We start from the raw sequence: 13,127 nt of genomic DNA, 5'->3' as shown, positions 1-13,127 counted from the left end.
CCTCGCAGCAGGAGCCGGTGCGCTGGGGTAGGCCAGGTGGTGCAATGCACCATTGATGTCTGCTTCTGCTACTGCTTAACTTCGTCTTTCTGCTCTTTCCTTTTAACTCTTCTGACACATGGGCAAGCAAATCAAGTTTTCTCCCGCGTTTAAAGTAAAGCTGCTGACGACAAAGTGGGCCGGATAATGCCACAAAAACTACATTACTGGTACATTTTATTTGAAATGCCAAAGAAATAATATGTGAACAGCCTTTGATTTGTTTTTTCATTAAGTATATTTGTGCAGAAAAAAGAGGAGCATATAAGCAATGACTGTACTTTTCAATTGGATTCTGCCCTTCTCTGCGATTTCATGGCGTGTTGCGTAATCACTGTATGAGGCAAGTCGGCCCATTGAGGAAATGCACATCGAGGGGGAATTCTCTCATTCAGACATTACATGCCTGAATAAATTGATTAACAATTGCATAATCTGTGTCCACACTGATCGACAGTACCAAAGTTCAGGTAGGAGTTTCCCTCAACAGTTTGGCCTCATAACCGGCAGATCTGGACCATCTAAGGACACAGGGATCTTCTCTTTCTCCTTATAATGTTCTGAATATGCATTATTGACAGCAGCAGTTGTAGCTTCCTGTTTTTTCTTCCTATTCTTGCACACATGATCCAATTACACATGTCGTACAGTTTTACAGATTAATGCTGGTCACTGGTCAGACACTGGCAGACGCTTCGCTAGTAGTTGTGTCAGGCGGTTTAACTCTCAAATCAGATTACACTAATGACCCTGTGTGAGCACATGAGGAGGAAGAGAGTACAGGGATAAAGGGAAGCAAAGTGCAACAAGTACCAGTATAACATCAAAAGCAACAATCGTCAACAGATTGACAACAAAATGTGAGTTCCCATTGTCAAGGAATCGGCAGACAGTGTGAAACAGTAAAGGTAAACCAACAGGAAAAGCCGGAAGGTACAAGACAGACATAATACTGGAAACCACCTTGGGACATTCATTCATACGCAGGCTAACCCTACCAAAATAAAACTGTCACACAAGGCCAATATTGACATCAGACAGGGGGGGTGAGTTGAGGTAGAGGTCCCACTATCAAAATAGCTTCTCCCCAACTTCCCTTCCAGAGGCATTTATGGCATCCCCCTCCCGCCCGCCCCCCCGCCCGCCCCCCCTGCATATCCAGCTCATTTCCTTAGTTTTTGCGAGACACGCTGTGTGGATAATGCACTCAGCCATCGCCACAGATGTCTCAGTGGAAGCCACTCTTAATATTCCCTGGTGGACACTGCACATTTTGTCTGCACTAATTTCATTAAACTGCAGGCATGTCACAGATCAACTACCCTGACATCAATAAAGACAGCGAGAATGGGAAGCTCTGCGCATCATTTGTAATAGGCGTTATATTAGGTTTCAGATCAACACCATTCATGTGTTTATGTAGCCATCAATTTAACCGTGCGGGGTGGCGGTAGGAGTTTGCTCCCAGTAGGAGAACGGCGCAGAAGGGTACGGTTCTGGAAGGGAAGCCTCAAGAGGAAGAATCAATGCCGCCGAGTGTCGTAATGAGTTTGGACACAAGCCAGACGTCAGGATTACTGATGGTGTCAGCCAACAGAGAGGCGAGTGGAACAATGGTCACAAGGGGGCACGTATTTCAGAGGGAGCGCACCATGGGGAAAAACAGGGCCCAGCGTGGCTTGGCATTGGGTAAGGCATCTCATTCTTTCCCAGTGTGTCCTTAGATTCACCTCAGAGAGTTCAGAGGTATGGATATACTTTCAAACCATAAAATATGGAAAATCCCTTCAATAAAACATTGAATCTGACTGTCAGACAGATCTGTCATCAGCACTTATTTATGTATGCAGCTGAATTTAATAAAACCCACAATTACTTTGGATTGTATACCGACACGTCGCGCTCATATATCAACACAATGTTAGCTATGATAGGTTTATGATTGAAGATTTATGGTTTGCTGGGTGATAATGTATTAGCTCTGGTCAGGAGGAAGCGTGGGGTGGGAGATGATTGCTGGCGTGACTGTCAACATAAACAAGATATAATGCACCTAATGGCGGCATGACGGGGACAATAGAGACTTTATGCAAGCTTATTACCTTAAACAACATGTCATGGCCAACAATAAAGAACACAACACAACTGAGATGGTCAGTACTCTTTTTCACTGTGGCAGTATGAATCCTCAAGAGGACCAAGCAGAGACTGTTATTGTAGCCAAGCTATTTTTAGTAACAGTATCATATTCTGGCTATTCATGTTTGAGCTCAAATAAAGCCTTTCGAACAAATCTGATCACAAAGATATTATGTGGCATGCTGCATTTGACACTTCTTCTAGAGCCAGTACTCACTACGGCTATGATTATGCTTTATGATTCAGCTCAATGACATAGGACTTTTCCAGGGAACATCTATTAGTTGATCCCTTGGGTTTAGCCAACTAGAGGTCAGTCGAAACGTAAAAGGGCTTTTTGTTCTTCCATAAATAAGCGCATGCAGAGTCCATTCTTACTCCTATTATGCTGGACAATCTCTACTGAGGCTGAGAGACTCGTTGGCTAGTCAACAAACTGTAGACAACCAACACCATTCATTCAACAATACTGTACCATGGTTGGCTGGTTTTCATTGAATACGCACAAACAAATGGCAGCCGATTCATAGTCAGAGTTGCACGAAATACTGAAAAAAGAAATTACAGTGAAAGGATTGGCATGTGTGAAACGATTAGATTCACACACAAAAGAACACATTGTTAACTAGAAGGGCCTTCACCAACGCCCAACAGATCCCCCAGTAACATAAAACATTTGTGCAGCTTGACCTAAAGCTATTTTGAAAACAAGAAAATCAAACTGGTGGGCAAAAGTTTCATGAAAATTGGTTCGTAACTTTGAGAAATCATGCCGATAAACCAGGCAGACAGGGGGCCTTTCAACATGACGCAGACAAAAAGATAACCCCCTTGATGGAGGTAATTATAACCATAAGATATATCTGTAAATAAAGGTAGATGAACAGTGATATACAGCATCGTCGACCATGGTTATTAGGGGCATTGCTCAGCTCCAAATCTCAGATCTTTGGGGTCTCTCTAGCCCAGAATACACTGAACCAAATATGTTATTTATATCCGCTCATCACTACCAACAGTTCTGTACATGATTCATTTATGCTGGATAAATATTTCAGTAGGCACAGCAGCCAGCCTATTCATGAGAATGCAAGTTCCAGAGAAACCTGCTGCTCCATCTCCAAACTCATTTGCAAATGAGAGAGGAGCTTGAGGAGGACATGCATGTAGGTACCGTCTCAATCCAAACAACAGTAACATCCATAAGTCACTTATCAAATCTCAGTTCTGTATCCAGCCCTCACCAAAACAACAACAACGACAAGGCAGCTGCAGAATTAATCCCCTCCCCATGGCGCTGTCCGTCCCCTCATAGGCTCAGGAGGACGAGAGTGGGATGGTCCGAGCATAAGACTAACACAGGCAGCTGGGGTTTGCTGTGACATCAGAGTTGGTCTGGCTTTATTTAGCTTGGGATCAGCAGGGACAGAAACCGTTCTCCTGTGTACACTTTTATGAATGGTAGAAGGGACAGCCATGTGGTGCACAATCTATCTTTAAAACAAAGACTCCTAACAGGACGCAGACCAGTGATTCAAGGCACAGTGTTAGATTGGTCTTGTGGCAATGCAGCTGTACCTTTACTTCAGCACTTTCACAAGTACTACACAATTGGACATATTTGTGGACATATTTCATTTAAAAGTGAACAATTATGATCCACGTTAGTTTAAAATCCCAATTTCATGCAACTGTTTTGATCTCTTCTGATAGGGACCATTACAGACGTCAGGGGGAAAACTAAATTGGGAAATCGCTATATATACACATCTGCTATATATAAAATGTTCTCTCATCTTATCTTATATATAGATAGAATATCTGGATGGCTGAGCATCACATCAAATCCATCCAAGTGTTTAAGTGATGCTCAGTGACCTGATGTGACATGTTAGTGATGTGTCCTCAGAGTGGCAGCTTCATCAGGCAGCCTGATTTTTCTCCTATACGCCCCAGCAGCTGTCGAATTGCCTCCGGCCCACCTTAACCATGACAATTATCTGGTTTCTTGTGCGCAGATCGGTGAAGGTAACAATCAAAGTATATAAGTTCGACACTCAAAAGATTTTTTTATGCTAAACCAACACTGACAGCTGGGACACCTTCTCAAATTACTGGATTACAGAGAGAAAACCAGACAATGAGCAAATAATATATACAACTTAAACGTCTCCATTTCTTCAGCCACCATATCTAATGCATATGTACGCTGTCTCACCTTTCACTGATATTGTCTAATTTAGCAGTTAAACAGAATTGTACCGAAGCTTGCAATGCATTTTGTGTCATAATTAAAATTCAGTCAAAAAGCGCCCAAAACACAATAAATAAATCCATATCATTGTGTTGTTTATAGCAGATATACCCCTCTTATACTCCTTTCAGCCGGACGCAACATCGTGGCCTAGTTGAACATGAAGTTAAAACGGGAACAAGGTCATTAAATGTACGGGATCGCAGGGGCCAAGGACAGAAGAGGTTTCATCTTCCTGACCATTGATGGCGTTGCCTTCCTGTGTAGAGCCTGCCAACACCCCTGCGTCTGACCTTGCTGTCCAGCCGTGACACGACCACATTGATCTCCTGCGCAAAGTGAGCAGAGTCTTCACTGTTGGTGCATTTCCAGCTGTCCGTGCAGATGCAAACCTCACAGGCTGGGATCGAGATTTTAGAGTATCATTAGTCATAAAAAAAAAAAGAGGAGAGAATTTGCTTTAGGGCTCATTCTCCAGTCTCAAATCTAATGCTTCTTTCATGAATTATTTGATATTTAGGAAAAGGCTGTCTGGACTGAGTTACCCAGGACCTCATTTGACCTAAGTTGAGGAAACATTAAAAAGATTCTTCTCACTGTGAGCATAAACTGTATTTGTAACACAGCTCAGAAATAACATTCCATCCGAGCAGCGTAACTGAACACTTCCTGGACTGGATACTATATCCAATGTGGATATTGTGATCTGTGACATGATATGGTGAAATAGATTTTTTTGCTTTTCCCAATCTCAACAGTTCAAATGCAGTTAATGTTGAGCTTAGTTTGCCTTTATGTCTATAGTGATATTTTGAACCAGCCAAACTTACTGTAAACCAATGTGTTGCATGTAGAAATCTGATTTTGAGCGGGGAAAAATGTTCAGATGATCGTTTTATATTAAAATATGCAGCTGTTACTCTAAGTTGTCACTAGTAAGCATTTATAATCAGGTGTATGAGACAATCTATGGACATTTTTGCACAGCGAAAACACAACAGTGTACATTTCTTTCAGATTTAACTAAGTAATCAGGTAGGTAATTTACAGTTTGTGTCCGTAAGCATTACAGAGCAGCACAATGTCATTTCTCAGTTGTATGTATTGCGCAGAATTGGCTATGTGCTGATTCCTGACTCATCCGTCTCAGGTCAATAACAATGTGCATGAGCTAACAGTAGAATATGTGCTGTGCGTTGGCAACCGAGGGACTGGAGGTGCGGTGCTTTGTTTCAGCATCCAGTCAAGTGTGCACATGCTTTTTTATCGTGGTCATTTACACATCTACCCCCCCACACACACACGCGTTCACTTGCCAGATCCACTTCGCTTGCAGACAGAGGAGATTCACTGAGGTGAGGGGGAATAGAATATGTTAAGAAATGTATATTATTCCGGCTGCAGGTTAGTGATGGAAGGCAGAACATGGAGTGGAAAATAGAGGAGATGTCCCATGCCAGAGTGGAGAGGCCCGAGGGGACTTGATATGACACACCAGCGGCCCCAGACAGGGGATTTAGTGGCGTGTTGGGCTTTTGTGCCACATTATTATCAGGCAGTGATCCACCAGGCACATGGGCAAATCTCAATCCCTTCAGAAGGGAGCGGTCTATCCCCCTCCAGGCTCCCTCCCAATGCTGTAACTACTATTCACACTGACTGAGGCTTAGCTGGTATTATGGAAATGCTACAGGGGGAAGTTCTGCCTCACTTACACATCAATAAAAAGCCCTCAGAATGACAGCAATAGAGAGATATAAACCTTCATTCTGTGTCTTTCAAAAGCAACAGCATGCAGACACTTACACGCTAAAGAAGAAGAAGCAAACCATATGATCCAAGCCAGGTGACATAAAATGACAAGAGTCTGGTCTTTTGAATTTCACTCTCACAGTACCCGACTATCTGCACCATTAGTTCACACTTTGTAGATGAGGGAATTTCGTCTGTCTGCAGCTACGCAAGCAAGTTAGGAGCGGAAATAGGATGCTTGATGCCATCTGTCTAGACATAACTTCTGTGATTTCTGCCAATCAGCTTCTCCATCTACAGGGTGGAAGCAGATGTTCGGCATCCTGCAACTAAACACGGAACATTCTATAGAAAATTGTACCCTAGTTCAGGCTCTAAACGTGGAGGTGGTACAGTATCCCTGTCGCTGCACAATCACACATTAAACATGCCGATAGCTACTGACATCACCTGAGCCCCGGGTGTCCTAGATAAGGTTATTTTGGAAACACAGGCGGGCATGGGTCTGGCAGTGATGTTGGATGTTTCCACAGCACAGTAGAGGAGAGTGACAAGGAGCTGAGTGGCACGCGGAGGGCAAGACTAGCAGGGAGAGAGCTGATGGACAGGCCATGGATGGATTAGGTGGTAAGCCTGGCAGAAGACTTTCTAGATGGAAGCCTGCCTGATGCACTGTGGCGATTAAAAGATAAATCTAAGGGGTGGGGGATGTTTAGGATCTGACATAAACAGCCAGAAAAGAAAAAAGAAACGGCAAAATGGAGGTGTGATTGAGCAAAATAGTTCAAGTAGCGAGACAGCCATGCAGCCATGTGGGTGGCAAACACCTGATGCTGACAGCAGCGGTATAGGTCACCAGCCTGGCATGACGGGAGAGGAGGGGGTTGAATCCCACAATCTAAAAGATGCTTGCAAAGAAGCAAAGAGGACGCGGTTACTCCCTGGAATGGTGGCAGAAGGTGGAGATGACAGTATACACTTAGTGGTATGGAGCAATGGGGGAAAAAAAGCAGAATCATTTGCTCTTTCTAACTGAAAGAGGTGGTGAGTGGTAGTTGGGGGTTGGGGTGACAGCAACTAGCTGCTGCATAATTCATGCGTCCGCTCTTGCGACTGCAGCAGCTGCATCGGTCGACAGTTCTCCATGGAATCTACATTTATATTTAATTATTTACAGATTTCTACCTATACAATGCGTCGGGCTTCAATGTCATGTGATACAGTTTGTGTATTGTCATGACAAAGTGGTTTATAATTAGCAACTATTCTGCATCATTATAAAACTGTTATCCCGACAGACAAGCACTCAGGACAGGATAATGATGAAACCACAGCAGGAGATACACCCTGCACACACTTTGTACTGTATTATTGTGTTTGAATGATGGGAGGGATGTGACAATATCTGTTAGTGAACATTAAGAAGTAAACCCCAATCGTCATTAATATGAAGAAGATATATTTCATCCCACTAGATAATGTGCTGTTGCATTTGGAATGATGAGGAATAGAAATGTTTCTCAGAATCACATGTTGATGACAGAGATGCAAGAAATGTTACTGATATACACTGATAGACATTAAGCCTGAAACCACGACCATGTTTTTATTCTAATTCCTAACAAAGATCTATAAACAATAGGGTTCAAATGTTACGACTACTCTACATTTGTTTCTCATCAGCAAAGTTACATGATAAGGTATCAGGAAGTCAACAAAATTAAAATGAAAGCTAAGGACTGCCTTAAGATTCTCACTCACTAATGTGCGACGACAGGTTGTTGCTTTGGCCGCCACCAAAAATAAACACAACAGCAGTAAGTCAGTTTGAGATATTATGCAGCATTATAAATCAAACCCAAGTCATGCGGAATTGAAACCGCATCAGTGATATAACTTTTAGTGTGGCGTGAATTGAAACCTGCAGTAAGCCTCGTAAACAATGACTGACACGCTGATACTTTATTGAGTTCTGGATGGAAAACCCACAATCCATAAAAGGTTAAAGGTCAGGGCCAAGACCTCAAAGACTTCACAAATAACAATGATGTAACTGTCTGGACTGTGTGCTTCCACTCGCCAGACACTCCCCTGTGTTTGGCAAAGATAGAATAATGTATGTAAGGGGCTTTTGTAAGAATAAAGTAAACAGATCTCATCTTTTGTGTATTAAAATGACTTGAACTATGTGATGGATCCCCGTCGTCTCAGCCGAGGAGCAGTGGAAAGTTACTGGTGCAGTGAAGGAGTGAGGGTCACAGCCAAAACACAATGGCCATATTATTAGACCCATGCTAGATGCCTTTTGGCTGACCAAAGAGGTGAATGTCACGAAAGATCAACCTTAAGGGATTTCTACTTGCACTTTCAAGATATCTGCAGCCATGCAATGACTGAGGCTCCACTCTGGATGCGTGTTAGGCTTTCATCACACTTGTTTGATTTTAATGATGGGGTTTTCTGCAGATATGACATCACAACACACTCACACACTCGGCCGCTCTCAGGATTTTCTAAATCTTTTTCTGTAGGACCTATTGGAAGCCCCACAAGGCCCAGGAGGGGAGATTCCTGGACTACGGCTGGGTAATGTTAATCAAAGCTTTAGCTAGCAACTTAGTGTAGTTGCAGGGAGCTCCCGGCCTTCTTGTAGTAACGTTTAAGTGCAAATAACGTTACGGCGGGGAAATTTCTTAGCTAACATCCTCTTAAGACATGCCACCAAGTCAAAATATTCTCCACTCACCCTCCGCCCGGGTGCGAAGATCAGACATCGTTCTCTGGACGGGGGGCATCTCTCCACGCAGAGCCGGGCGACAGCACCTGTCAAGCGGCCCCTGCTTGTCAGTTGTATGTGCTGCTTCTCCGCCGTCAAGGAATTCCACAAAAAATGGCTTACATACACCGGGGGACGCTCTCTCATGCGGACTCTACCGCTGTCTGCGTAGTTTAATTAACATTCATGTCACAGCGCCGATAAAACAAAATGAAGCCACGGAATCCCCGACATCCCGGTGCTCACGACGGAGTGAAAACGACAGACACTACTGGATTATGAGAAGTGAACACGGACTCACCATAAACTGAAATGAGGGGGACGGTGCCGCTTCACATTATGGACCGTACCAACTACGAATGCGCCAAGGGGGGAGGGACTAACCGAAAACAATGTCTGTCATAACGCCGGGGCCTTAAAAATAAAACGTTGCGTAATAATTTTTTTCAGTAGACTCATAAAAGAGAAAAGTTGTGTATTTTAACCGGTAGATACAATACAGTTTGAAAAAACAAATGGAGTATTGTTCGGTTGTCTCCCCCCTCTGCCTGTTGTTGTTCACAGGTTCAGGAAATAACAAAGGCACACTGGGTGGGAGTACGTCTGTCACAAAGACGTTCAGTTTGAATAAAATGTAGTTATGAACGATATCATGAGAATGATAAACCTCCACCAACACAGATATAAACATATGCGCGGAAACAATTTCATCTTCTTGCTGTTTTTGAAAAAAAGAAAGAATCGCAGGGCAACACTGTAAGCTCCACGCTGTATTTTGCAAAAACATGCAATATAATATAATACAATAATTGTTCCCTTCCATTCATGATTTCATGATGATGAGTTATCTCCAGCACTTATTTCATCTCTTCTATTTTTTTGTTTTTTATATTTTGGTGCTGTTTTATGTGTTCTGGTGTCAATATTTCTGAAAATACTTTATTGCCCATGGTAGAAATTGGCATTTTACATCACAGTTGTCATTAACATCATGAAGGATGTCACAGAGCGAGCTGGCATGCACTGTGCAGCTCTGCACAACCTTCTCTAGGGTGAAAAGAGGCAGCAAAGTAAAATATTTCATTCGCTTTTTTCAAATGACACAAATAAGGAAAATTCTGCATTGTCAATTTCTTAAAATGTAATGCATACAACATTACTGAGTGTGTATGCCCATATGTTGTGGTAGTAGTGATTCTAATGTGATTGCTGTTTTAGTTATTTTTATTTTGTTGTCATGTTTTTTTATTTTTAATACAGCATTTTGTATAGCACATAGTCAGATGCATACAAAACTTCTGATGGGATTTGGAAATCACTCCTCATTTCAATACAATTGGGAGGATACTGTATAGCTGGGGAACACTTTAGAATAGGACTTGCTGTTGATGATTTCATTCATTTTAAACCATTAACAAAGTCATCAATGACACACACACCATAATGTACAAATTATAATGGCCCCAACAATTTGTGGGTGTTTCTAATTTCCAAGAACCCTGTAAGAACATCTCTTGTAGTTGCAAATTCTAGACATCTGCAACTCACATTAAGACAGGAAGAACGGGTCCATCATGGATTACCGGATGGGAAGCAATTACCTCACAAAGTAGTTTCCCTCATGACTTTGCCACTGTGCTTATTAGCTGATTATGGTCATATTGTTTTTGAAAGGCTATTATGGCAGATGATGGAGCCCTTTTACTGTATCACATGGCCTCACTACTCATGTTGAGTACAGTGTAAAAACCTTCTTCATAACAATGTCAAGTGTGGGGAAACTAAAATGACATAATTGTTTTGCATAGATTTGCATTGATAAACCACGACCTTCCTATCTCAACCTTTTGTGAATTAAGCTACGCTTTGCGGCAGCAGTCAGTGTGTTATTATGTGATTATTGTCTATAGCTACGCTCAGCAGAAGAGCTAATCCAGGGTGACTTACTCTAGCTTTCTTGCTTTAAATCCCACATCAGTGTGTAGCTCTCCAGTTATGACTCTGTGCAAGCATGAAACAGGAACATAAAACAGCAATATATTGGAAATACAAAGAAGAAATCTATGTATCTGCTGTGACTCCTAAGCTGCATGTACGTAGAGGAAATCCATCCGTGTTCTCACTGCAGCTGAAATGCAAATCACACTGGCGGGAGCATTTGTACAGCAGCAGCACCACTGCAGTTGCCTGAGAGAACTGCAGCATTACAGACACCAGCACCATTGCACCGGCAGTCATTTACATCTTGATAATGCTGCATGTCCTGATCTGTACCCAGGTCTTTTTTTTAATTAGTTTGTTATTGAATGCCACACTCATCATACATTATTTGGTCATAAATAATAATTAAAATTAGAATTTATATGCTGCTCCTGTCTTGATCCCAATTTCTTATAAAGATAATTAATGAGATTATGTTTCTGACCTGTGGAACAACAACACTGTCTGCAGGCTTTTCATGTGTGAGCAGTGCAGCAGAAACTCATTTACACTGTTCACATCTGGGACCTCAACAGATTCTCCATGAACACTGAGGTATCATTCAGTCTGATGATGTTTCTATGTGCCTCGGAATTTCAAAAATCTATCTCCAGGCCTCATATCAACACCCCGAAACCTGTAAGATTCAGATATAGACTTTAGCATCAGCCGCATCCAGAAATAAGATACAAACACCTCTGTACTTCACAACGCCTCCTCCTGTACCTACCAGAGATGGATCTTTTCCTAACATATCCTTTATTTCCTTCTCTCCACCTAATACAACATCAGCTCACCACCACCACCACAGGGATTTGGCTCTGTAGCTCCCAAGGTTGCTAGGCAACAGAGAGAAGAAGCCTGCCTCTTCGATTATGTGTGTGTGTGTGTGTGTGCGATGGTTTTGTGTTTCATTGTCCAAACAATGACTCACGCAACCAGTTCTGCAAATTTCTATCTCTGCTAATATTTGTGTCAATTACAAAGCTGTGTATACGGTTTATCAGCGTATTCATATAAATATCAGGGTGATCCAGAAATATTTCACAGATAACAGCCTGGTGCCACCCTTTTTTCTTAATGGCTTTGATGTTGGGGGATGTATATATATAGTATATATTCAAATGCAAAGACAAGTTCCAAAAACCCTTCACACAATCCATAGATCTGATGTGAAATTTTCACAAGGTTGTTGTTTTTTGTCACAGTTGAGCTCCATTTACTATTAATAACCAAACCATGTCTAGGAATGTAAATAGATGGGCAAGGTATGCAAAAATGTGTTCTGGGGCCATTCCAACAATCAAATGTGGCACTGCAGTCAGACAAAAGTTTGACCCGCATGTCTCTTCAGTGTGAATGTAATTAAGTAGTGACCACGAAGGTGTTAAAATGTGACATTTCCTTATTGTTTGTCTGTACAAAAACTAGTTCCATGCCTTTGATTTATTCTATTATTTAATATCAGTGTCAATGTCAAACAAATCAAATATTTAATAGCAAATTCTAAGAGAAAAGATATGTTGAATTTGCTGTTGAACCCTTTGAATCACGTATCAACAATGTGATGATATCAGCTTTGTCTGCAGGTTTATCCAGTAAAGCTCATTTAAAAGGCTCAGGTGGCATTTACATCCTTCCTGCTGCTGAAGAACTGGCTTGACTGATTTTGTCAATATTGGAGATGGATTAGTGTTGTCTCTCTTAACATGCAGCAGCAGGCCTACCGTCATTTCACCTTTCATTCCTTGCCTACAGCTCTCTGGAGAGTGATTGGTCAGAGTGACATCTTGCTGTAATTGAATTGTATTCTGCCCCCTTGTGGATGCTGGTCTGCAGTGAGGGAGGGGTGATGCAGTTTGATGGCCAGCTATTAACAAAAAGCCACAGCAGAGTCATTTCATTCCTGTTTTACCGCAACCATGTTCATGATTGATGTCTGCATATCACCTTGTCGCATTCTTAGCAGTTGTAATGACAATCTTCAAATCTATCTATTCAAGCCGCACAAAATTAAAGTCATTTGTCACCATGTCGGTTTCGCACCGTTGTATAGTGAAGTCAACAAATCAAAGAGAGCGCAACAGTGCAATTATCGTTTCAAATAGCTTTTTAATAGCAGTGGCGTTGGCTGTGAAGCTACATTAACACTACAGAAGAGGAGGGCTGCGAGATAAGCTGTTTAGT

At 42.1% G+C, this 13,127-nt stretch overlaps 1 protein-coding gene across 4 annotated transcripts in view; it reads right to left on the bottom strand.

Annotated features, from left to right (window-relative positions):
• The window catches only part of atp8a1 (ATPase phospholipid transporting 8A1), an 81,210-nt gene extending 71,929 nt beyond the window's left edge, over nucleotides 1–9,281 (bottom strand). For 3 of the 4 annotated variants that reach the window (XM_076148917.1, XM_076148919.1, XM_076148918.1), the window contains exon 1: nucleotides 8,931–9,281. In XM_076148917.1, the coding sequence (XP_076005032.1) occupies nucleotides 8,931–8,979 (49 nt within the window). In that variant the 5' untranslated portion in view covers nucleotides 8,980–9,281. The remainder of the gene's footprint in view (nucleotides 1–8,930) is intronic. The other variant, XM_076148916.1, reaches the window with a different exon arrangement.
• Nucleotides 9,282–13,127: the final 3,846 nt, after the last annotated feature.

This window comes from Genypterus blacodes, unplaced genomic scaffold (assembly GCF_046128005.1).
Source record: "Genypterus blacodes isolate CSIRO-AG114 ecotype Tasmania unplaced genomic scaffold, CSIRO-AGI_Gbla_v1 ptg000044l_1, whole genome shotgun sequence".
NCBI lineage: Eukaryota > Metazoa > Chordata > Actinopteri > Ophidiiformes > Ophidiidae > Genypterus > Genypterus blacodes.
The sequence above is the reverse complement of the archived record's forward strand: the minus strand, read 5'-3'. Positions and strand labels throughout refer to the sequence as shown.